At 30.3% G+C, this 27706-nt stretch overlaps 2 protein-coding genes across 3 annotated transcripts in view; both read left to right on the forward strand.

Annotated features, from left to right (window-relative positions):
* On the forward strand, window positions 23352-25191 carry LOC104777043. Of its 2 annotated transcripts, none has more exons than XM_010501236.2 (3): window positions 23352-23529; window positions 23835-24568; window positions 24647-25191. In XM_010501236.2, the coding sequence occupies exons 2-3, from the start codon at window positions 23907-23909 to the stop codon at window positions 24963-24965; spliced, it is 981 nt and encodes a 326-aa protein (XP_010499538.1). In that variant the 5' UTR covers window positions 23352-23529; window positions 23835-23906; the 3' UTR covers window positions 24966-25191. The 2 variants fall into 2 exon arrangements, with proteins under 2 accessions (XP_010499538.1, XP_010499537.1); XM_010501235.2 differs by lacking the exon at window positions 23352-23529 and adding an exon at window positions 23531-23630.
* LOC104777044 overlaps window positions 27034-27706 on the forward strand; it is a 1785-nt gene continuing 1112 nt past the window's right edge. The window contains exons 1-2 of the mRNA XM_010501237.2: window positions 27034-27227; window positions 27388-27699. Of these exons, the coding sequence (XP_010499539.2) occupies window positions 27195-27227; window positions 27388-27699 (345 nt within the window). The 5' untranslated portion in view covers window positions 27034-27194. The remainder of the gene's footprint in view (window positions 27228-27387; window positions 27700-27706) is intronic.

Consider the following 27706-nt stretch of genomic DNA (forward strand, 5'->3'; position numbering starts at 1 on the left):
AAACGTAAATTCTCAAATCTCTAAAGAATAGATCTAAATCTCAAACCCTCGTTACCCTCCGATCCTTATCTATCTAATCTAAAGTACAAAAAGTAGAAACTAAACCATCTAATCTAAGAAAATACAAGCAAAAGAAATTAGAAATATTGAACAAAAGACAAGCAAGAGCGTACGAGGGGAGAGAGCTTGGAGAGAAGCCGAGACATTATTGCAGATAACAACACCAAGAAAACCAAAAATTCTTGTGGAGTCTCTACCATATATCNTATATCTTCTCTTACCTTAAAAGAGAGATAGAGGCGTGGCTAGCAAGCTTTTGTTTCCTTTTTGGTGAAATTTTCGTTTTTGGAATCTTGCCAAAGCCAAGGTAGTTGCTGCTAGAACAGAGACAATAATTATGCTTTTCTTTTACATTTTCCTATAAATATTTTTTTTTCTTTTTCCCTTGTATCTTTCAGTCTTGGTAACCCCATTTACCAAGGACCACTCAGAATTCTTACAAAAGATACAATAACTTTGTTGACAGAATCTACAAGTACATAATAATAAACCATAAATTCTGAGCCAACCATATTTCACACACCCCGATCTATCTAAAAACTTACGTATGTGTAATGTGGTCTAGTAATAAGTATTGGGTCAAACTTTAAATGTTTTAACGGTGTAATGTATAATTTACGAGTTAGACTCTATGAAATTCAACGTATACAGTTTAAATTTGGAGTGTTGCAGTTAAGAAAAAATCCATGTGGATTTTGTTTATCCAAAAAAACAAAATCCATGTGGATTTTATGGCTTTGGAGATGTGAGGTTTCTCTCTGGAAACTCTTTATGACTCTATCTAAAGTTATAATATACTCTTCTTTGAAAAGACCAAAATCTTTCTTTTTTGGTGTGTTTTAACACATGAGGATTGTCTTGAAAGTATTCAACCCATCATACATATTATATATGAAAATTATATATGATTGATGATGGTAATAAAATATTATCTTATAAAAAAATTTTAAATTAGCATTAAAGAAAAAAAATGAAATTTCATATACATAATTTTTAAAAATATAAAAATCAGTTGTGTTATAAAATTAAATCTGATTAAAAAATCATGAATTTAACTCGACGTCCACTCGAGGCAAATCAAACTCATGACCTCACATATCCTAAACCATTTCTTTGACTACAAGAAAAACGAAGCAATTTTATAATCATGAATTTAACTCGTTTTCATATTTAATTGATCGCTACCAACTATGTTTTCATGTTTTTATTCAATGTTTTCTTATACTTCATATTATTTCTTGTCATTTTCATTGTCAAATTTTATGGTAATTGTCATCGTTACTTTTACTTTCTATTTCTTTGTTATACTCTTTTTCTTCTTCTTCCTCGTCAACTTCTTCACATTCTTCTACTGAAAAACCTTTTTTTAGACTACCACACAACTTGTTAAACCATCAAACTCCAATAACAAAATAATTTATTTTCTCATAAAATTTGTGAAATTCATGAAGACCAACATAGTCAACACATGCACCCAATTATTGATAATTTCATCCATATTCTTATTTGGTTTTAGATCCATACGTTTAGAAACTTCTCAAACCAAAATCCTTATTTGGTTTATATAATATTTTAAAAACATAATAAAATATGCTAATAATTATTTATTTAATATGAATCATATGATATATAGAAATATGAGTACACTATAAGAATATATTAATTATAAATAAATAATATTAATTATATTATATCATCAAATAATATCAACCATATCATATTATCAAATAACTGTAACCGTATATAATCGGAACTGTATTTAAATGTAACCGTTTAACCATTTATTAAACGGTTATGGTTAAGGTTAAACAAAATTTCTAACCATAACCGATGGTTAATAAACCGTAACCGTGACAACCGTAATCCTAGTGATGACTATGTATAGACAATAAAATATATGTGTTTGTCGTCCATCTTTCTTCTTTAAACCCTAAAATTTGACTCAAACATCAAATCGAGGTCTTGCAATGTCAATCCTTCTTCCTTAGACCCAAAAATAAAAAATTAATGAAAAAATATCAACTCATCTATAAATCATACGCAAAAATATGTTTTAAAGCTCATAAGAAATAAAAAGCACAAACGTAGAGAAATAAGATAATTTATGTTTTACATCAATATTTATACTACTTTAAATTTTTAAAAGGTTTCGAAATATAAAACTTGAACCTTTTAAAAAGTTTCAATATTTATAATATTTTAAACCTTTAAAATTTAAAAATTATAATATTTAAAAACTTTTTCAAAGCTAAGAAATTTTAAAAGTTTTAATATTTATAATAATTAAACTTCTAAATTTTTTAAATATTATATTATTTTTTTGTAACTTTCTAAAGTTTTAATTTGATCAGATAAAAAACCGGATCAAACCGAATAAAACTTTTAAACTTGGACGCTTGATAAATCAAGCTTTCCTGCTCATTCGTTGTTGGAAGTATATTAATCTTATTTATACTGGTTCTGAACCATTGTCTAAAAATTTTCTAGCCGATGTGGGATATTGTGCATAGTTCTTTTATTTTCCATAAATTTAAAATTTTCCTTTTTCTAAAAAAATCTGTAAATTTAAAAAATGTTAATAAATGACATGTCAAATCATGATTGGTTGTTTAAAATAATTCTTAATATATAAAATTCTGGAGATTTTTAAAAATGTTAATTAGTGACATGTCTAATCACAATTGGATGTTTAAAATCGTAGGTGGACGCTTTTAGGAGCTTATAGATCCTACTTTTTATTAGTATAGATTTTAACATATCTTAGATTTATTAAAATATTTAAAATTTTATATTTTATGTTTCGATAAATTGTTTTATGTTTGTTATTTGTTTTGTTTTTAAATAAATATTGTCAGTGATCACTTAAAATGAATGACTATTGATTAGTTAAGCATTCAGCTGAAATTTTTTGTGAATATGAAAGGCTACTTTAAAATATTTAGTTTGTATCCCATAATATATAGAGCTCTTCATGTTTTTACGTTGAAAAAAGAACATTGATACGTATAAAATAAAATGCGGCTGAGCATAGACATTACGTGTTAGTTTGTCTGCTTTTAACATAATCTATAAAACATCAAGATCTTCTAAAACCATACACCTCCAAGAAGGACGAGATAGTAGCTTGAATTTTTCGAATAACCTCTTCTTGAGCCGAAACTCATGTTCTTCCTTCATTCTCTGTGTAGTTAATTTCATTAATTAGTTAACTAAAGGTAGCATAAATAATTTTGATATTTATATATTACCAGCATGCTTCACACATGCTTAATACTTTTATTATTATAATTTGAATGTTTTAGCAATAAAATATTTTAATCTTAATGAATTATACAAATGACTTCAAATGCATTTGTATTCTAGAAGTAGAATTCTTTTTGTTTCTTGATTAATTGCATTTGCAAAAGAAAGTTCTCTGTTAAATATTTCTATGTTTTTGTCACGTACTTTATATCTAATGGACATACTAAATACAAACTGAATTTTAGTTTAGAATTGAGTAAAAAAAATGTTATTAATATATATTGATATATATATATATATATATATAGTTCTATTATACTCAAAATGACCAAACATATCATTGTATTATCGAGTTACATTTTTTTAGTGTTAACTGCATAACATAAGAGAACGTAAAATAATTGTTCAACAGTTATTCTTTTTTTTTCTATGTTTTTATTTCTAAAAATCATGTAATGGATAGAAGAAGAGATAACTCAAATCTTCCTACTTCTCCAAGACATTGTTTTTCTCTCTCGTTCCCTCCGTCTCTCTCTCTCTAGAATGCAACTGGGATTAGCTTAAGGTGATCTTTGGATCTTTTGACTTGATAAACATGTGGAAGAGGTGAGTCTTGTTAAATGCGTATTGATGAAACTTGCACACATGGTCAAATCCAATTGCCTTGCTCTGTTTGCGGGTAAGCACTATCATCACATCATCAACAATCGATCATGGCTAGGAAAAATAATGGAACATATGAGAAGAGAAAAATGTGCATACATAGTATAACCCAAACAATAATGTTGTGAAAATAAATTAGATGTTAATTATATTTTAAGAAAATAATTATGCCTAAATTGTGTAAGAAAATAAAAGCTGAATTTGGAAGAATCACATGGCTTTTGAAACCCATATCATGAGTTATATATCACCTAGACGTCAAAATCTTCCTCGACCCTAAACCCTAAACCATTGCAAAACCTTTCTCATCAGAAGTCATAACCTATAAATAAAGTAAAAGACTATGGAAATGGTTATCGGAAACAAAGTTAATAAATACATACAAACACAGTTGTAACGTTAAGGAACAAATTTAAAGTAATATTATTCGAAACAGTTAATATTTGTTTAAACTCATTTTCATGGGTAATACATACAAACACACTTGTATAAAATATAGCATGGGTAATAAGTAGCATAAATATTGTGACTAAGATAGAAAATCTATTAGGATTTATGAATTATGATCAAAAACTAAAAATTTTATTTTAAAAATTTATCAAATGGATCAAAAGAAAAACAAATTACAACATTGATATACAAAATATGCATTCGAAGCAACATTTACCAACATTTTCAAGTGAGAATGTGTTATGTGCCTAAGACCTTCTTCATCTAACTCTTTCTAATAAATAACCACATTTCACATGTTCACTTCTATATATGCTCCCAAATTTTGGCTCAACTTATTTATTTCAAAACCTACAAATGTCACATAAAGGAAAAAGTTAAATATTACAAACTTTAGAAAATTATGTGAGAGGTAGAGTATGATGTTTGATGAAGACTTTGTCTACCTATTTATTGATAAATTTGTAGTAGTATGAGAGGTTTTCGGTTTTTTTTTGGTCAAACATCATGGGAGTTATGGTTATATTTCAAAAAATAAATATACCATAAGTTTTGTCTATGTTTTTTTTTGTCTTTTTTTGTAAAACACTAATTGTATTGCAATTAATACATTAAAGTGTATTTCTATGATGAAAGATTTGTTTTTATTTTTTTTAAACATCATGGGAGTTACATTTAAAGAATTAATATGCAATAAATTGTGTTAATAATTACTATTAAATAAATATAAAATATCGTATTTTTTTTTATTTTGACACTTTTTTAGAATAAATTGATTTGATATTTTGGCCAAAAATCTGTGAAACAAATAATATATTTTTTTGGTCAACATTAATAAAGAATTTAATAATCATCACATTATATTTTTCCAAAATTATGATATTAATATTTAAATTTTTAATTATCGGAAATTTATTTTGTCAAAATTTATGATATTAATATTTAATTCTTTCTTATTTGCAAAATTATAATGTTAATTATATAAAATATTGATAAATGATAACTATGCAAAATTATAATTTTATGTTAATTATATTAAATATTGATAAATGATATCTATATATAATTACTGAAAGGATATTGTATAAATGTCAATGTATTTAGTGCAGAAATATCATTTAAATTTACTGATTATAAAATATACGTATTTTGAAGAAAAATAAATTAAAAATTTTAATAATTGAAAAGTGAGGACAGGTGTCGGAAAATATATGCCACCAAATATCGTCGTGTTATGCAAAGTTAGGAGAAAACCTTATCATATTATATAAGATATAATATATATGTATATATATATCTCTGTGTGTTCTATGTCTCGGTCAAAATGGTATCTTCTGTTTTGCAACGACGTAATAATTTTTATTTTGCGGGCAGTTGGAATATCAAATCGTAATAATTTTTTGAGTAGCATTTGGGAAAAGAATAAAATAACCTGGCATTTCTATAAAAAAAAAAAGAAAATATTGTATGGTATTTTCTGTAAAAAATAATTATTTTCTTTTGCTCATCTCTCTTCGGGAAGAGACGAAACGAAACAAAGAAGAAAAAACAATGTTTTTTTTATTTATTTTCACAAATGAAGAATGAAAAAAGAAATAAGGAGATAAATATTACTTAGCCAATGTTAGGATGACACATAATGTGTCTTAGAGATTTTAAAGTGTTTAGACACGGATCTCCCCTGTTAACTTATAAAATTTTATTTTTCCTTTTTCTTTTATATTATACCCTTATTTTTTCACCGATGGAGATGGCTTTAGTTACTCTTCCAATAGTGTTGAATGATGCCTATTTTGTACCCAAACCAAACTAAATGAATCAGAGAAATCAAGTGAAAAAACTAGTAGTTACAGGTCAACGAGGTTGGTAAAAGTCATGATCAAACTTTTGTATTAGGTATGAAACTAGACTAAACTTGTCTAGTAAAGTGTTTTTGTTAAGTGTGCAAGAAAGAGAGCATGGTGTGTGTCAGAGAGTTGTTAGCTTGCTTTTTTTTTTTTTAATTATAAATATGTATGAAAAGCAAGTAAGAGGAAGTAATTTTCGATGATAGAAGTTTAAAAGAAAGAAGTTCTCTTACTCTCTGTTTTATCTCGGAAATCAAAACAAACAACAAATTACAAAACTCAACATAGTATCAGAGCGTCACTGATCACTGGAACGACAACATGGCTCAAGAAGTCGGAAGAAAAAAGCTGGTGACCAGGAGGGACACCAAGCAAGAAAGAAGAAGCTCACCGGAGAGGGAGCTAAGAATGGCTGCAGAGACAGCAAAGGCAATGGAGAAAGAAAATCTTGTGTTCATTGCAAGACAAGAATTTAAGCAACGAAGTGAAGGAAACACTTGGCTGGTCAACAATGGGTGCATAAATCACATGACAACAAACGAGAAACTCTTCACAAAAATCAACAGAAACTTCAAAGTTCCAATTCGAGTTGGAAATGGAGCTGTGATGATGACTGAAAGAAAGGAAGAAATTGAGGTTGTGACGAGGAAAGGAAGAAGAGGCATTCAAGATGTTTTTCTTGTGCCTAAAATTGGCAAGAATCTGTTGAGTGTTCCCCAAATGATCACCAACGGATATCAAGTCACCTTCAAGAAAAACAAGTGCATCATTCACGATCGTGTAGGAAAGAAAATGGAGGAAGTAGAGATGGTGAACAAGAGCTTTCACCTGAAGTGGCTGTCGAATGAAGAAACAACAATGGTGGCTAAAGATGAATCAACAGAGTTATGGCACAGACGCCTTGGACATACATGACACTCAAATCTGAAGATCATGCAGTCAAAAGAAATGGTGATTGGCTTACCCAAGTTCAATGTGGAAGAAGGAAAGTGTGAAAATTGCATCTTGAGCAAACACCGTTGTGACTCGTTTCCAACAGAATCAGAAACAAGAGCCAACGACAAGCTTGAACTCATTCACAGTGATGTGTGTGGACCGATGCAGAACGCATCTATCAATGGCAGCAGGTACATACTTACTTTCATTGACGATGCTACAAGAATGGTTTGGGTTTACTTCCTGAAAGCAAAATCAGAGGTATTTCAAACTTTCAAAAGGTTCAAGAATCTCGTCGAAAACATTGCAAATTACAGAATCAAGAAGCTAAGAACAGACAAAGGAACATAGTATCTTTCTAGAGAATTTACAGAATTCCTAGAAAGAAATGGCATTGAGAGGCAACTCACTGCACCATACTCTCCGCAGCAAAATGGAGTCTCAGAAAGAAGAAACAAGACTTTAGTGGAAATGGCGAGAGCTATGATCAAAGCAAAAGATCTACCTCTAAAGTTTTGGGCTGAAGCTGTTCATGTTGCAGCTTATTCTCAAAATCAAACACCAACAAGAACTCTGAAGAATAAGACACCTCTGGAAGCCTGGAATAACTCAAAACCATCTGTAAGTCATATGAAAGTTTTCGGGAGTATATGCTATGTCCACATACCTGATGAGAAGAGGAAGAAATGGGATGACAAGTCAAAAAGGGCTATATTTGTTAGATACAGTTCATAAACGAAAGGGTATAGAGTGTATCTACTAAAGGAGAACAAGATTGGCATTTCAGAGACGTCATCTTCGATGAAGACAGTAAATGGGATTGGGAAAAGAAGGAAGTGATCAAACACTATGATATCTCACCTGAACCAAAAGAAGATCAGCAAGCTGATGAGCCAAACTCAAGAGACAATGAAGCCAGAGGGAGAAGGAACGTTCTAACAAGTCCCTTAAATCTGAATTTTGACAGTCTTGGAGGCAGTTCAAGCCAACCAAACAGAAAGACTAGGTCAATTGATGATATTCTTCTCTCTGCTCCATACGCTGATGTTGAGTACTCAGGATTCATTGAAAGCTGCTACGCAAGTTCTGAAGAACCTGCATTGTTCGAAGAAGTTACAAAACACAAAGAATGGATACAAGCAATGGAAGAGGAGATAAAGATGATTGAGAAGAACAAAACATGGGAACTGGTAAAAAGACCGGTGAACAAGAACGTGGTGGGAGTCAAATGGATATTCAGGCTAAAAACTGATGCAGAAGGGAAGGTAGTGAAGCACAAAGCACGGTTAGTGGCTAAAGGGTTTACCCAACAACATGGGGTTGAATATCCGGAGACCTTTGCTCCAGTCTCCAGACATGAAACGATCAGACTAATTCTTGTTGTTGCTGCTCAGAGAAAATGGAAATTGTTTCAGCTTGATATCAAATCTGCGTTCTTGAATGGCACACTGGAAGAGGAGAAATATGTTGAACAACCAATCGGATTTGAGGAAGAAGGGAAAAAAAATCATGTTCTCCATTTGCACAAGGCACTTTATGGTCTGAAGCAGGCTCTGAGAGCTTGGTACAGCCGGATTGATGAATTTTTCACAAGAGAAGTGAAAACGATCATGCCCTGTACAATAGAGAAAATCAAGGAAAACTGCTGGTAGTGTGCATATATGTAGATGATCTCATTGTGACAGGAGACGATGAAGACATGGTGGAAGAATTTAAAGTGGCAATGAAGAATGAGTTTGAAATGTCGGACTTGGGGTTACTAAGCTACTTCCTTGGAATGGAAATCACTCAAAGCGATGAAGAAATATTCATGTCTCAAGAGTGTTATTCAAAGAAGCTACTTAAGAAGTTCAACATGGAAGACTGCAAGATTATGAGCACTCCGTTTATGCCTCAAGGCAAAGATCTAGAAAAAGAAGAAGAAGTCTCGACTGATTCAAAGATTTACAAAAGTCTAATGGGAGGTTTGCTCTATCTAACAGCTACCAGACCAGATGTGATGTTCTCTGCATCATATCTATTAAGGTATCTCAAAGAACCTAAGGTCAAACATCTTAAAGAAGCAAAGAGAGTCCTCAGATACATAAATGGGACGATTGACATGGGAATGAGATTCACTGCAATTGTGGAACCAAAGTTGATAGGGTATTCAGACAGTGATTGGGGAGGTTGCAGAGAAGACCTGAAATCGACCACAGGATATTGCTTTAGCCTTGGTTCAGCAATGTTCTCATGGAAAACAAGCAAACAAGACACGATTGCTCAGTTTACTGCAGAGGCAGAATACATGGCGCTGTGTGCAGCAACAAATCAATCAGTATGGTTAAGGCGGTTACTAGAAGAGCTAAAATTCACAACTCAAGAGGGAGTCCCTATCTATTGTGATAGTCAGTCAGCCATTGCAATAGGAAATAATCCGGTGCAACATAGAAGGACCAAACATATTCAGATCAAGTATCACGTCGTCAGAGAAGCAAAGAGGAATGGAGATATCAAACTGCAGTATTGCAAAAGTGAAGAACAACCGGCATACATTTTTACCAAATCATTGGGAAGACAGAACTTTGAAAGGTTTCGAGACAAGCTTGGTTTGAGTAACAAAATGGCAAGAGGAAGTGTTGATTGATGCCTATTTTGTACCCAAACCAAACTAAATGAATCAGAGAAACCAAGTGAAGAAACTAGTAGTTGCAGGTCAACGAGGTTGGTAAAAGTCATGATCAAACTTTTGTATTAGGTATGAAACTAGGCTAATCTAGAGTTAAGCTTGTCTAGTAAAGTGTCTTTGTTGAGTGTGCAAGAAAGAGAGCATGGTGTGTGTCAGAGAATTGTTAGCTTGCTTTTTTTTTTATTATAAGTATGTATGAAAAACAAATAAAAGGAAGTAATTTTCGATGATAGAAGTCTAAAAGAAAGGAGTTCTCTTACTCTCTCTTTTATCTCAGAAATCAAAACAAACAACAAATTACAAAACTCAACAAATAGTTATATAAATTTCTCATTTGTGTAGTGGAAATAAGTTCAAGAAAAATGGAACGTTGAAATAAAAGATGAAAATGATGTGGTGAACAAATGATGGAGAATGAACTACTCATGTGCTACAAGAAAGGGAACATAACCACAACCAAGAACACAAGCTATAAATGAAGCTTGTTTTGCTGTTTCTTCTTTCTCATTCGAGAATCATCTTTCTTGACAAAGATTGATCAGTTCATGTTTATCTATATGTTTTGTTGTTTATATCGTGTGACATTTTATGAACTCTTAATAGATGGATCAAGAATACAAGCTATATATGCAGCTTAATTTCCTGATCATTAATTCTTATTCGAGAATTATCTTTACTGACAAAAATAAATTGTTTCATGATTATCTATGTGTTTAGTGACATTTCATGAGTCCTTAATCACGTGAAGTCTAAAGACCAATCAACTTTAGATTCCTAAAATTTATCAAAAACACAAACTATAAATGTAGCTCGTTTTACAGTATTTATTTTATTTATTTTGTTTGTATTCGAGAATCATCTTTATTGACAATGACGGACAAAGACAGATTGGTTCTGATCATGTATATTTTTAGCTAGTTACGGTTTAAGCTTTTAATCACGTCAAGGACAATAAGTTAATATGTCTAGTTATCTTGTATAGGCTATAAATTATTTTTATGGTTGAACTGCAAATAAGTTACCAATTGATTAAGATATAAGAGTTAGTTGTACGAACACTACAAGAAAATAGCATGTTTCCAACGGAAAAACTAGTTGGAAATCCGTCAAAAACAGCCATAACCGACGTATTTCCGACAGAATTGTGTCGTCGATTACAGATCGTCGGAAATTTTAACCGTCGGAAAATCGATACACATTTCCGACGAAACACCGACGACAAATCTCCGATAAAAATGTTTGTCGGTAAACCCCGTCGGAAAGTTGTTGGACAATACTAACGATTTACTGATAGAGATTTTTCCAACGGTTTTACGATAAAATTCTGATGTCGTTATTTCCGACGAATTTCTGATGTGGTCTTTTCCGACGGTTTACGACGAACTTCCGAAATCGTTATTTCTGACGAATTTCCGGTGTGGTTTTCCGACAAAATTCTGACTGTAAGTTTTTCCGACGGTATATTAATTGTCAGAAAAAAACTTTTAACATCTAATTAATATATATAACCCTATTGGTTTATTTTAATTATAAAATAGTTATTTATATTTAAATTTTAATAATTCATAAAAAGAATTTTATGTTTTTCAACGGTCGAAAATGAAAATGGAAATTTTATATTTTCCAACGGTCGAAAAGAATTTTATGTTTTCCAAATTGGAAATTTCCAACGGTCGAAAATGTCCGACGCGTTTTCGTCGATGTGTCTTATTATCGGAAATTTGTTGGATGTTTCTTGAAATTTGGTCGGAAATTTCTGACGGATAGCTATCCGTCACAAATTCTATCGGAAACGACCATGTTTTCTTGTAGTGGAGTCTATATTTGCATATGTTACGAAATCCATGAAATTGATTGTTGGCTCGTCATCATTCTTATGATAAAATAACAGATACTCCATTTTAATTTATAAGAAATTTAACTAAAACAAACGTTTAATGCCAAGGAAAGCATTATAGTACCGGTAATTTTATGTACATGTGTCTAGATTTGAAAGGAATAGTTAGATTTTCTTTTGTAATCTTGTTTACAAAAATCAAGTTAGGGGTAACAGTTTACACTAGATGAGGTTCGCAATCCTTTTCAATGGATCTTGTAGGATATTTGAAAACATATATAGATGTTGTTGAGGGGTATTGGTTTGAGGTGTTAACTGTTAGAACTTGTATACAAAATTTGGGACGATATACCTTTATAATACTATCTCCCTTCAACTTCCACACATATGAAGTGAAATTCTTAAGACAAGTTTTTACTAAAAAGGAAGATTTTATTAAAATGATAAAGTGGAATTTTTATATATATATATATATATATATATATATATATATATATGTGTATGTAGTAAGTGATAATCCATCCTACAAACGGGTTATATAATAGATAGTAAAATAGTATAAACTATGTTTTGACGTTATGAACAATTGTTGTTTAAGTTCTTGACTATATATAGTCAGTTAGTTACAAATGATATTAAAAAAAATAGTCAGATCTCAAATGTTAGAAGAAGAAAAAAAAAATGTACAGCCTTGTTTGAAATGGCCCGTTTATATCGATCAAAATAGGTCGTATCTATTTACCCTCATTAGTATTTCAAAGGACCGCTAGAGAACCGGAAATTTGATTTAGAGATGACTTCGGTTAGGGACGTGTAAAGTTTAAAGTTAAATCATGAGTAGTGATTTCTCTCTGGGCGTATGCTTCCTCTAAAGAGTCAAGACTCTACAGTAGCAAATTGTATGACTCTCTCTCTATATAAGTCATAGTACACTTGTCAGGTTGCACTAAAATTGAATATCATTTAAGAGAAAAATAAAAACAACATTGTCATAATATATAACAAAGCTCTTAAATATGTATTTATCTTCTACTATCTACTGTCAATATATTGAATATTGATAATGCATTTTCAAAAAAATTTGCTTCTATTAAATTTTACTGGCTGAACGTATGAGAATTTCCCTTATAAACTACTAGTAAAAGATTTCTATCCTTATTATTTCCCACATTTTTGTTTTTGAATGATACATCTATGCCAATATCTTTCTTATTAATAAGAAGAAGTATAAGTGGAGAAATTACCCCTATTCGTATATAAGTAATGCTCACAATTTTTTGTTTTTCTAATAGTTATCACCTAAAGTAGAGTAGTTTATAATAATTCCAACAAATGACTAGATGGATCATGTTCTTTCTTATTCATATTTCATTTATTATTATTTATAATTTTTAAGTTTAAGAATCCATATATGAAGTGTGTATAAGTAAATTATACTAGTTAACCAAAATTTGAAAGTAATTTTAAAGAAAACTAGTTCTATAAGTGTGGTGCTGGAAAGAAAAACAATAATTGTTTAATTCTAATGTGAACATAAAGATTTAAAATATAACGTTTTCATCGAGTTAAGTTTAAGATAGAGATGCTTGTTAAAACCAATAATTAAGAAAGATAGAGATACGTATGATATATTGTTGGCTAACAATGTATGGTACATGTACCTGTTTATTCTGTCAAGAGAGTTATTATAGATTTGCTAACAATTGTGACTGGACCACACGGTAACAAAAAAGATAAGAGGAAAAGAGCGACCTTGGCTAGCTTGATTTGAAAAGAATCCAAAAACAAAAAAAAATATCACCAAGAATGAAAATATGAAAGAAAAGCTTGGTACCCAGTACCCACACGCCAATTGTAAATTTACACACTTCATTAATGGATCATGTTAAAAGAGTGCCTAATGAAAGAAAGTTTTGTATAAAAAAACTACAATATATACATTTATTTAATAATTATTTTACCCCTAGTTTGTTATTATCCTCTCTAGATCGTAATATGGAATTTTTTCACAGATTTGATTTTAATAAAATTGAATTTTAAATTAGTCCTTCAACTATATTATATCATAAAATCTCTAAAATCAGTATGTGATACACTTACTTCTCCTATAAAATAATATTGGATATCATTTTACTTCCCAAAACAAATAAAAACAAGAGATATTTGGCAAAATAGACAGTTTTCAAAACATAATTGTAAAAGTAGTACAATCACTATTTACAATTAGCAAATTCCACATTTTTTATTGTTTTCTATTGTTCACAAGACTTTACAACCCTCATCAACATTTAATATTTACAACACATGCCATTGAGTCTTTTATTTTTATTTTCTTTTTAATTTTTTATTTTCTTTTTAATTTTTTTCTTCTTTATTATATGCTTCATATAATCTAAAAATAAAAATGCTGACTAATTAAAAACAAATTCTAAATTTTTATAGAAATAAAAAATTCTATGTTTTTTTCTTTAAAATTAGATATGCATTTTGTTTGGTGATTTTATTTGATAATATTAAATATCTTTTACAAATTTTAGATCCGTACACCTAATTAAGTGTACAGATGTTTGTAGACACTATTAAATGTACAGATGTTTGTATACAATATTATGTGTACAAATGTCTGTACACATTATTAATTGTATAAATGAAATTTGTTTAATTCTTAGGGTTTCAAATGTCTGTACATATGCTTGTACTACAATGTTTTTATGCAAACTACATCTGTAAAGTTAATAATATGTACAGACATTTGTACACATAATAATGTTTATAGACATCTGTACACATACTAAGGTGTACAGATACAAAAGATTTATATAATATATTTAAGAATTATTAAATAAAATTCATATCATATTGTAATGAAAAAAAAATGTGTTTTTTTTGTATCTAAGAAGTTTTCTAAAAATAGATTATATTAACAATTATTTGAATAATTATGATTGGAGGGAAAAAAAAACTTTATTTCTTACTCACACACATACCCATTTTTGTAATTTTCTCACCAAACTTATGCCCCACCATTTATTTCTATCTCATAAACTCTCTATTACACAACACCCTATTTTTCCAATTTTAAATAGTGAATGTATTAGTTTTCCAATTAAGTTTCCAAAATGTGTTAATTTGCTAACAAACCCTAAAAACAACAATTATCGTGCTATAAGATGACTCGTCTCACATGCATCATATTTAAATAAAAACCAAAATCAACCTTAATAAAATTTTATGATTAATCGTTCTTGGTATTCAACATTAATCTCCATCATATATGGATGGAAAAGCCTTGCATTCGCACGCATTTCTTATTATGAAAATGACTCTCCATTGTTCAGATTACTTATCATAAGATTTATATTTAGTGATTGCGAGGATCACGATAAACCATCTTATTGTCATGTTGTTTTCACACGACTAAAGAAGCACCTGATGCTAACGTGGTGAACAGAAGAACGGAAATTAGAAGAATCGGTACCTTTTAGATTCTATTAAAAGTCTATTACAATGTTAAAAAATATTTGGAAATCTTCCACAATACTTAAAAAAATCTGTATATCACTAGTTCAATTAATTAAATTATAACGTTTAAAGTGTAAGACTAGTCTCTGTTTCGGTAAATAAATTTGATTTTGGTTCCGTTGGTTGAGTGGACTATAAACGGAGATAAACTTTAATCCGGTTACTTGGTTTAATTATCGGTTTACCTTTGTCGAGTAATAAGCATATAATTAAAGGCTGACAAAATGTCCCATAATGAACTGGGAGACTTTGGGTCCGCTTTAGACCGATACGGTATCATGAAACTTGTGAGCAAAGTTGAGAGATTATATATATATATATTTGTCCCTTGGCTCCGCCCAACCGGATCTAGATTCTAGCTAGTGATCATTAGTATAATACTTTTGTTTTTGTGTTTTGGCTTTTGTTAATACTCACTACAAACACATAAAATCACTTCATAAAATGGATTAATATTATTAAACATGCACACCGACCGACGATACATGTGTATTGAAATTAAAAAGAGAGAAAAATGCATGCATTGGATTAGATAGATGGGTAGATCTCTTAACAAATGTTAAGAATGATAAACATACATAGAGATAATAAATCTTAATTTTAATTAAGAGGGGTATTCAATTTGATATTTTAAGGATTTGTTAGAATTTTAATATTTTAGAATTTTGAAAGATTTAGGAGAATTGATTGTGTTTTAGAGTTTTTATATTTTTTTAAAAAAGAAAATGAGTTGTGATTCTATGAGATTTTATTAGTCTCTTTTTCTTTTTCTTTTTCTTCTTCAAACGATCCCTTTTGTGTAGAGATTCTCACCTTATCAGTATTTAGCCAGCTAACATATTCAGTTAATCATCCAGCAAAATATATTGGTTCTTTTCAAGGTGCATAGATTGCTTATACCTTTGTTCATGGTGTTGTCTGCATTGCCTATGATTGTATCTCTCGAGGGTACGTTGCTGGTATATTACATGTTCTTACTAGATTACATGGTTTATTGAGAAGCAAGCAACTGAATAAATCTTTAGACTTGTCTAATCTTGAAACAAGATAGTAATACGTAAACTAAATGTTGTCTATTGTTTACCAGGCGGGACGCGATCTCAAATTCGTCAGTTCGGTGAGGAGTTCAAAGTTTCGTTCTTGGCTGTCTCACACTAGAATAAACGTTATCTATTTTTTTTTCTAATAAACGTGATCTTTCATTGACTGTTTTTTTTTCTAATGAAATCCTTTAAAATTTTACCTCAAAAGGTAGGATTTTGTTACTCATATTTATCAACTAAAAAACAAAGAAAAGTCTTGTAAAATCATTTAAAGTAGCATTCTTAAAAAAAAAATCTGATATTTTGAATAACACTAGATTTCAAGTAAATTTTATAAATCCATGATTGAATAACAGTATATTTTAGATCATTTTAAATGATTTTAGATAAATTTCAAATTGAATAACATAGGATTTTAAAAGATTTCATAATTAAATAACAAGTAATTTTAAAAATACTATACAATCTTTCAAATATCTAGTTGAATACCCCTCTAAACTTTCCCTTTACCTTTGCCGCCTTTCCCTTTCCCGCCGGTGTCTTTTGGAGGGGACGACGAAGAGCTCGAGATGGTGGTGGGATCTGGACGTTGGTGGAGGGCAACAAAGACTTCTCTTCCCACGGGGTTGTTGTTTTCGTCAAGATTGACGTAGCAGACCCGGAGCTTCCCACTCTCCGCAACCAATTTGAAGATTGTGCGTGTGGTGACCGGAGGGTCTTGGGGCATGCCCTTCTTGGGCGGTGGAGGCATGGGGGTAGTGACACTGTGAATGAACTCTGCTGAATTCCAGTTGTTGTGAAGCTGAACCATCGCCACAGAATCCTCCCTAACACCCATTGCCCTTGCCACACCACGTGCTAACTCAAGCTCGATGCATTGATCCTTCTGGAACAGATGCTCTTTCACCATGGTTGTGACTGTTTGTCGGAACAAGTCTACGAACTTGGTGCGGGCAGATTCAATGACGCGAAGTCTTTCGGCTAATTTGGCGGCATTTTTGCTGAATGCACCGGCCATGTTGAAAAGTGAAAGAAGGATGAAACGTAGAAGAAGAAGCGTGAAACAAGTGTAGTGTAGATGAGTAAGTGTGGGTTGAGTGGAGGGGGGGGGGGTTATCGAAAAAACCCACCAACCAAGGGGTTGATTCATTGAAGCACAATTCATTTCTCCCCGTCACGATCATATAGGACGCTCTTTAAAAAAAAAAGTAATTGCCTTGGGCTAGGACTCCTTCAGAGAGATAGGGAGATAGATGAATAAGACAGGAATAACTTCTGCGAGTGAGAGGTATGAGAAGAAGGAAAATATAAATAGAGCAACGAGGGTTAAAGCTCTGCAAAAGAGAAGAGAGAGGATTTACAGAGATTTGTTTTTTGTCACCATCAATCTATTAATTACAGAGATTCTTTTTGTTTTATTATTTGATTTCATTTTGCTTTATTATAATTATTATTTTTTAAATATAGTATTTAATTTGTGTTTCATCTAGTAATTGTTACTTGTTAGTATTCCCTTTTAACATATATATATATATTTAATCTTTTTGCCGTAGCTTAGACGTAGAGAGTTTCGATAATTATTCTCATTGTATGGCACCAAATCAACTACATGATTAAGGATATCGTAGATTCATATGTTCTAAATTTTTTATGAAGATTATTAATCATCTTGTAGGTAGGTCTTTACGTATCATATATATATTTCAATAACCTAAAATTATTAGGTTTCAGTTCAAACTGATCTGTAGATACTATAATATTTTTTATGGACTATAACGTTTATATTATTTTTAAAAATTTATGGACTATGCATTGTAGATATTTTTATGGAATGCAATATAGTCTAACTTTGTTTGGTTCCTAATTAGTATGTATAATTTAGCAGACTCAGGTTACAATATTTTAGAGATATTACAACTTAATGGTTGAGTCGAAGATACTATAAGATGTGAAGCAGAGAGAAACTGTGAGGTCTTTTATTACAAAGACAGAGCCAACTTTAAACCCGAAAAAAAAAAGACAGCCAACTTGCACATTTTAAGGATCTTTGTAGTTTGTACGTAAGCATGCAACTAAGACTGTCAGAGTTTTAATTATATTGGAAGTGCGAAGTCTTTATAATGTGATTGTGAACTGATACTCTCAGAAGTTCTTTAGTTTTATTACCAATAAATATACTCTATATGCTTCCGACAGCTATTTTCTCTTTTTTTTTTGTTAACAAATAAAAAAGTTTACTTTTTTGTCAAAAAATAAAAAAATTTATTTATATAAGTTGTTCTTCGAAAACGAGTTCAACGAGAAGTCACTTTCCTCGAAACTTGACAGGCAACAAATTAACTACATACTGTAATAATTTTGTATATGGTATGTATCACATAGAAGTTAAACCTAAATAAAGTGGTTTGTGTATCACATAGAAGCTTATCCTAAATATAAAGTAGCTTAGTCACCTCTCGCTCAATTTTAGCACGAATCAATTTTATCGTATGTATATAGTATGGTCTAGTACTACCAATTAATGCTTCAACCTCTAGTTTTATATGGAGAGACTTATTTATGATCATTTACATAGGTCAAAGAAAACAGCAAAAGAAACAGACATGATATATGTGAAGATTAACTATAAGAAAAAACATTAGGTTCAAAATATATATGTAATCAAAGACGACAATGTTTTTTAGAAATCTTTTATATATTTGTAAGAAGGGAGATGCATCTCAGTCTCACCACGTCAATCATATAACTTATACTTTATTAGAAATATCTAATTATAGTATAGTATAATTATTATAGGGAAGACTAAGGTGATGACACGGATTGGACTGAAATTTACACGACTACTAAACACAACTATCTTGCTGATGCATCTGCAACGTGGCTAGTGTTAGATAATTAATTGTTCGTTCAGTCGTTTAAGCATCGACTGATTTTAGGGATGAAAATCACCTTTTGATCAAGTTCCAAACATCCAAATGACGATCCTTGTGCAAAATATTTATTGACAGCCAAATCGAAATACCGAAACACATACGAGTTTATGCTCTAGCTCTGATCTAATTACGAATGTGTCACTATGCATCATTAGTCAAGGGTAACTAATATTGCACTTTATTGTTTTAAGTTTTTTTTCTTAGTTATTGGGAAAGACTTATTATGATATTAAATTATAGATCTAGAAGTCATGATATTGTAGAATAATAGATTACTAGATTTTAATCTGCGATATACTGCCGGATTATATATTTTTAATATATATTTTATATAATTTACTAAAAAATATTATGTTGGATCAAATATATATTTTTCAAAGTTGACAACATATATATATATATACATTAAAAAGTTTTTATAATAATATTGAGATATTTGTAATTTATTTGCTTTATCTATATACAAATTTTTATTTTAATTTGGAATTTAATTAATCATAATTCTTTTATTTTGGAATTTAATCAATTAAAATTAGTTGGTTGTGAAAGTAAACATCAGTAAATATGTATAATACACTTTGTAGTTCATATAATATTACTTAAACATTATCCACTAATTTGAAAATTAGTTAGTTTTGCATAGAACCTATTAGTTATTGAAAAAAACAATTAATTAGTTTTGTATATAGGAGTGATAGAGCGGGTTAGTGTTGGTTTATAACTCTTTTTTATATAAGATTAAGTTTTAAGATATTTTGCTTCTGTTTTTAAACCAACCGGCAAAAACATATAATTGTACTAATATTGACCCTAATTTCCATCACATACTTATAATTATTTTTGGTCTAGGTTTGGACACGTGTACAAATAAAAAATTTCATAAAATATTGTTGCAGTTTTAGTATTATGCATATGTTAAATTGCAAAAATCTGTATTTACACAAATTTAGTTTTATTATCACAAAGTTAGTAACATTGTTGATATTAATTATATATGACTAAATTTGATTTACTCAATACATGATAAATATGTATTTGACATCTTAACTCTATAAATGACACATTTTTTTCTCAGTCAAAAAACATTTATAATTCTGAGATTAACTCAATATAGTATATTTATAATTCATATAAATTTAAAATATTTATAATTATTATAAATTTTAAATATTTATAATCCATAAACATTATTATTATAATTTAACCCGCAGTGTAAAACATTTCTTTATTGGAATTCACATTTTTTGGAATTTGCAGATTTTGTTGGAGTTTATTAATAACTACTAAGATTGCATAATACCAATTTTTATTAAATCAGTTTAATTGTACATATCTTATATTGGTGTTGTTTTAAAAAAGTAATATTAAAATCTAGTTTGTTTAAAGTTTTGGTCCTTTTTATATATTTCATCACTTAATCTTCTATATTCAAATCAAACGCTAATCATGTTGATGATCCACACACAAGAATGTGTATATATATTACTGAAATTAATTTGTTTTTGTATTCAAATTTGTTTCTAATTTAAATTAAATTTGTGAGTAATTAAAGACATACAAAAACGATTATAGTTGATTTATAGGCCTATCATAAATTTATATGTTGAAATCGATTATTGTAAAGATATGGTAGAGATTCTTGGGATGATTTAGGAATGTGTTATCGTTACCAAAATTATTTTTATTAATTTGATTTAAAAATGAATAAATATCAATGATATTATTTATAAATAAGTTTCAACTTCAAGCCTTCTTTATCAAACTACTGTGAAAATGTTAATAAATCTTAACTTTAAGTCTTCTTTATCAAACTGTTGTGAAAATGTTAATATAGATGCATTAGCATTTACTGCTAAAAAAGGTAACCTGGAATTGTTTTTCTTTTTTTTTGTTTGGTAACCACTAAGGTGGAGTTTAGACACAACACCTAGAAAGCCGTAAAAATATACAGTAGTAGAAGATAATGAGATTAATTTTATTTTTCCTCTGATATTTTTCTTTTCTTGAATCAACTAATTAAACTTTTCCTCTGATTTTTCTTTTAGTTTAAGGTTTGTTCCAGAGAAGTGGGAGAATATTGAAAAATAATATGAAGAGTTTTCAAAGATATGTCGAACGAGAAGTTAAAAAAAAAACGAGTCGAAGACTTCATCCAAGGGTTCAATAGCTAGACAGACCAGATCACAATCACGAGTTTCGTCTAATTGGATTCCCTTTATTTAATTTTAATAGCTACTAGCTAGTGGGCTAGTATAAATTATAAAAGTCAGAGCTATTTTTACTTATAGAGTACATACTGTTTTAAAAACTTGGACATGAGACGACTATTTTGACAGTCGTAGAATTGTTAAAACTTGGACATGAGACGACTAGCAAGTAGTATAAAATTAATTTAAGAATGTGAAAAGGATAATTGTTACTTATAAATGCTCTATTTGGTCCGTTGTAAAGAAAAAGAAAAGAAATGTATAATCGCTTAATGCCAAGAAAACGAACATTCTAATATCGGTTATTTTATTTAGTGAAAATATACCAGTTTAACACAAATTTAACAATTCATTCCTAGATTAACACTCTATTTTATCCAGTAACTAGGATGACACCATTTTTACGTAAAAAGACAAAAAAACTCACAAATTTTTTTTTTAATATTTTTTTTTGAAAAACGAAAAATCAAAAATTAGAGTATTTAATATTTTGATTTAAAAATATGATTAATGAAAAATATAAAATGATTAAAAAATATGACGTTTATTTTTTAATATAATTTAAAAAATATAATATAATTTAAATATAATGTATTAAAATAATATTATTAAAAATATATGATTTAAAAATATGAGGTTTAAGATTATATAGTTTATAAAAGTTTTATAAAAAATAGAATATATGAAATTATAACTAAAAAAATAATGTATATAAAAATATTAAAATAAGATTTATGAAAATATAATATAACACATAAAAATATGATTTTAAAATCTGATGCTAAACTTTTTAATATGATTTAGAAAAATTAAATGTATAAAATATACTTTAAATATATGATTTTAAAAATATGATTCATAATATGATTTATAAAAATATAATTAATAACAATATGACTGAAAAAAATATAACTTAAAACAAATCTGTTGTTACTATATTTCCATTTTACATATAATAAATTTGTTATCAAACACCAGATTTTTGGAAGCAAATAAAAAAACTGTCATAACGTAAACAAATCTGCCATAACGTATGGTGTTGACATAGGTCATTGTAGCAATTTTTTTAAAAATGATATAAATCTGTTATTAAACGACAGATTTTTGGTTAAATTAAAAAATATGTTGTAACTTTAAAAAAATCTGTTATCATTAGAGGTCAACCTAGTAATTATTTCTCTGTAAAAAAATATGTCATGTTACGACAGATTTTTAATTAATAAAATAAATCTGAAATAACTGTGAAAAATAAATCTGCCAGATATTATATCAAATTTGTCATATATTGTGAAAGTTTGTGGTGTATTTATAAATAAGTGTCGTAAGAAATAAATCTGTCATCAATTATAAATCTGTCATAACTATAATTAAAAAATCTGTCATCCAAAATAAGTCTGTCATACAAAAATAAATCGGTTGTGCAAAAATAAATCTGTCATATACAAATAAATCTGTCACAACTAGTCATGCAAACTTTTGAAAATATTTTGATTTTCTTAAAAAAATTCTGGAGGGTAAATTTGACTTTATTTTTTTTCTAACAAAGCAAAAAATAATATTTTAGGCAAAAAAATAACTTATGTTACATGTGTCTAGAATTCTAGATATGATATTTAAAATTGATATTTCTAAATCCACATTTCACACTAGAACACAAAAGCACTAGCTAGGACTAATGATCACACTCAAGGCCCATTTTGAAGTTCTGAAAGATAGTATAACGCCCCCCCCCCCCCAAAAAAAAAAGGTTAAATATGTAAGTTTTTAGTTAGAGAGATGTTTGCACACACAAAAAAAAAGATAGAGAGATGTATGAAAATATGGTAGGCTCAGAATTTATGGTTTATTATTAATGTACTTGTAGATGATTCTGTCAACAAAGTTATTGTATCTTTCTTTTGTAAGAACTGTGAGTGGGGCTCGGTAATGAGTACAACGAATACGTAATGGGTTACAAAGATATACAAAGAAAAAGGCAAAAAAATATAGAAAAACTGAAAAAAGCATAATTATTGTCTCTGTTCTAGCAGCTACCTTGGCTTTAGCAAGATTCCAAAAACGAAAATTTCACGAAAAAGGAAACAAAAGCTTGCTAGCCACGCCTCTATCTCTCTTTTAAGGTAAGAGAAAGATATATGGTAGAGACTCCACAAGAACTTTTGGTGTCTTGGTTTTGTTATCTGCAATAATGTCTCGGCTTCTCTCCAAGCTCTCTCCCCTCGTACGCTCTTGCTTGTTTTTTGTTCAATTTTCTAATAACTTCTTTTGCTGTATTTTCTTAGATTTTAGATGGTTTACTTTTCTACTTAATTACACTAGATTAGATAAGGATCGGAGGGTTGAGTTATAGATCTAGGCTTAGTTAGAGAAGAAGATGCTTCATTTACTTTGATTGGTCTTAATCTCTGCGTGTTTAACATGGCAGATTCACAAGAGCAGTAGAATCGTTCGTTCATTTTCATCCTCCACGACCGGCCCATATGTTTCGATTTGCAGCATGATGGAACCCTCACCGGACGGCGGCAACCTCGGACAAGTCATGTTGTTCAACCTAGTAAATTCCGAGTTAGTCAGAACAGACAAAACATATCCCATTGAGCTTTATGACGCGCAGTTGGTGGGAACTTCCCATGGATGGGGATTTTTCTCTAATAGAAGAGATCGGTCGGTCATTATCAGCGACTATCTAAACCCCTACGCTTCCAAGTCAGAACCAAAGATGATTCCTCTGCCTTTTTTTACCGGAATGTACTCTGGCCAAACCGAAGCCGTGTGCAACGTGGCCATGTCCTCCTCTCCTCCTGATCAAGACGAAGAAGATTGGGTTGTTGGCATCAAGTTCTTGGGTAGACAGCTGAGCCTCTGCAGGCCCCGTCGTGACCTGCGTTGGACTAACATCCTAGCCCCTTTTGAGTCATGGGATAGCTCAAAACTTATGTATTCCAAGAAAGACCAAAGGTTCTATTTGCTTGCTCCTGGAGGCAACTACTTATGCTCCTGGGATCTCAACTTCAAGGAAGACAAGAAGCCTAAGTTCCATGAGTTGGTTTTGCACAACCTTCCCAGCATGCCACGTTCCCGACGGAAGCAGTTGGATTCCTACTGCAGGGAGGATCACTGGGTGGAGTCACCTTCGGGCGAAAGCTTCCTTGTCAAATGGTACATCATATAGATATTTTATATAAAGGAATTTTCCTGAAACAAAAAGTAAACACGTTTAGGTCTTCTCGGCTACAGGTACTCAGAATACACTCCTGAAGGGTTCAAAGCACCGACTCTAATGGTGTTTAGAGAGGAGTACACACAAGATGGGAGGAAAAACATGGTTTACACTGAGGACATTGGAGATTTGTGCATTTTCATTTCTAAGGGAGAAGATTTCTGCGTCGAGGCGAGCTCTTGTCCTGGACTCCACCGTAACTCCATCTTTTTATATGGACGTTTGTTAGCGACGTTCAATATGAGCAACAGTACCTTCTGGTGCTATGAATATCCCCAAGGTACACCAGCAAAAATTCCCTACTGCCAGTACTGGCTTCCTCCGTTTTCTCCCTAGTGCTCGATCCATCCTTGCTTCATTGCTGTTATATATTGTCTGTCTGGTACTCTGGTTGGTTGCTTCTGTCCTGTTTTACCGATTTGAATTGTCAAGATAATCTAGTTAACGACTGCATTTGGTATTTTGGAATAATTGTTACAAATTTGAAATATTTGTGTAAGGATATTCCGTGTGTCACGTATTTATCAAGCTTTGCATCGTAAATTTCAGAACAAATTTCTCACAGGTCCGGATCCTATATTAGCTTTTGTGTTCCTTGAATGAACCCCAACCGAGATTACTCCCCCTTGTCAAGTTTAAAGCTTGTATATGGAATCGTAGTCCATGACTCATAAACATTGATGTAATCTCTACTCTCTCATTTTATCTTTCAAAACTGTATGACTTAATCGGTACCATTTAATTTTTGCATTTTCAATAGAATACCTTTTTTCAAAAAAAAGAAACAAAAAAGAAAGCAGAGACATGGAGACTACAATTTAGACCAGAGTGAACCTGGATTCTCTAGTTACACATTTCTAAAACTTACTCCTCTTACTGTTAGAACAAAAAGATTCATCTGAAGCATGTAAGGATTTGATATTCCAACTGCAACTTACAGATTTAATTTATATGCACGTTATTGCAGCACATATATATATATAATTTCTATGACAGGTTGAATACTTTAATAATAAGGGTTTATTGGCAAAATAGTACATTTTCAAAACTTAATTGGAATTGTAGTATATTTACTATTTATAATTAGAGAAATTGATGGGTTTTACTATATGTGTAATAGAAGATATATGAGATAGATAAGAAAGTGGGGTATAATGTAGTAGTATAAAATTACAAAAGGGTAGCTGCATAAAAGATATCCGTACAGCATATTTAGTGTACACATTTATTACACACATATTAAATATTTTTATTTCATTCATATTAAATATAATATATATCAGCTGTACGGATAAAAACATGTATATTAACATATATATAAGTACACTAATGTGTACAATCACACGTACAAACACCTGTACACATTATAATGTGTACAAGCACATGTACACTTAATAAGGTGTACTGATACAAAATTTATAAAAAATATTTAACATTATCAAATATAATCATTACACAAAATGCATATCAAATTATAAAGAAAAAACATAGATTTTTTTGTAACTGTAAAAAAAATAAATAAATATATATATATATATATATTAAATAGTATTTTAGTTATTAGATTCAAGGGGTGATTTAATAAAAATATATATATATATATATATATATATATTTAATTTTAATGGCACATTTGTAAATAAAATGATTAGTAGAGGATTAAAAAGTAATTCAAATAGTAGTAAATAGTGAAAGTGTGTGTTTTGCCAATTTTAAATAGTGAATGTACTAATTCTCCAATTAAATTTTAAAAATGTACTAAAACTCCAATTTTCTCTAATAATAATCCTCATGTGTTATATAAATTTATAATAAGAAAACACACAATTATTTATTATTTTTGCTCTTTCTTAAGCTGATATAGTGTTAGTGTATATGTCATGGCTTTGTGAAGTGAGAGAGTATTAATAATATACTATAGATACATATAGAGATCAAAGAATTGCCAAAGAGAAAGCTCACATCTCCAAAGCCATATATAACTCCACATGATTATTTCTTAAAACTCCTTTTTAACTGCAACGCTTCAAATTTTAACTGTTTACATTGAATTTTAATTTTTCGTGTTGTCAATATACATTTAACGAGTCTCCTAGAGTCCTAATTATACATTGACTCAACACTTACTAGAGTAGACCCCATATGTAAGTTTTTAGATAGAGAGATGTGTGAAATATGGTTGGCTCAGAATTATTAATGTACTTGTAGATGATTCTGTCCACAAAGTTATTGTAACTTTTGTAAGAACTGTGAGTGGGGCTCGGTAATGAGTACCGACTACCGAGTACGCAATGGGTTACAAAGAGATACAAAGAAAAAGCAACAAAATATAGAAAAATTGAAAGAAAAAAAAAAAGCATTATTATTGTCTCTGTTCTAGTAGCGACTGCCTTGGCTTTGGCAAGATTCCAAAAACGAAATTACACCAGAAAGGAAAGAAAAAAGCATGCTACCCACGTTTATATATATATATCTCTTTTAAGGTAAGAGAAGATATATGGTAGAGACTCCACAGATACATCAACTTAACTTTGGTTTTCTTTTTTGGTGTTGTTATCTGCAATTATGTCTCGCCTTCTCCCCAAGCTCTCTCCCCTTGTAAGATTTTACTTGATTTTTGTTCAATTTTCTAATTTCTTTTGCTTGTATTTTCTTAGATTTTAGATGGTTGAGCTATTACGCTAACGGAGGGTTGAGCTATTGATCTATTCTTTAGAGAATTGGGGATTTACATTTATGTTTGCTTTTAACATGGCAGATTCACAAGAGGAACGTTCGTTCGTTTTCATCTTCCACGATCGGTCCGTATTTGTCGCTTACTGTCAGTGCAGGACCCCCAAAGGAAGGTGTCAGCATCGGAGAAGTGGTTTTGTACGTCCCAGCTAAACAAGAGTTACTCAACCTTGCGGACAAAGCAATTCCAGAAGAAATCATTTCAGCCAAATGGATCGGAGCTTCCAAGGGATGGTCAGTTCACTCTGACACACAAGACCGTTGTGTACTCCTCACCGACTTTTTGAACCCATGGAATTGCAAACCAATCCCCAAACTCTTGACTCTGCCTCCGCTTAATCCTC

The sequence above is a fragment of the Camelina sativa genome, chromosome 3 (genome assembly GCF_000633955.1).
Source record: "Camelina sativa cultivar DH55 chromosome 3, Cs, whole genome shotgun sequence".
Classification (NCBI taxonomy): domain Eukaryota; kingdom Viridiplantae; phylum Streptophyta; class Magnoliopsida; order Brassicales; family Brassicaceae; genus Camelina; species Camelina sativa.

Bases quoted from the DNA above. Each gene is read 5' to 3' on its own strand.
- LOC104777043 (XM_010501235.2), top strand. From the start codon at position 23,598: ATGTCTCGGCTTCTCTCCAAGCTCTCTCCCCTC. The intron at 23,631-23,834 runs GTACGCTCTTGC...TTAACATGGCAG, and splicing joins TCTCCAAGCTCTCTCCCCTC to ATTCACAAGAGCAGTAGAAT. The intron at 24,569-24,646 runs GTACATCATATA...TCTCGGCTACAG, and splicing joins GAAAGCTTCCTTGTCAAATG to GTACTCAGAATACACTCCTG.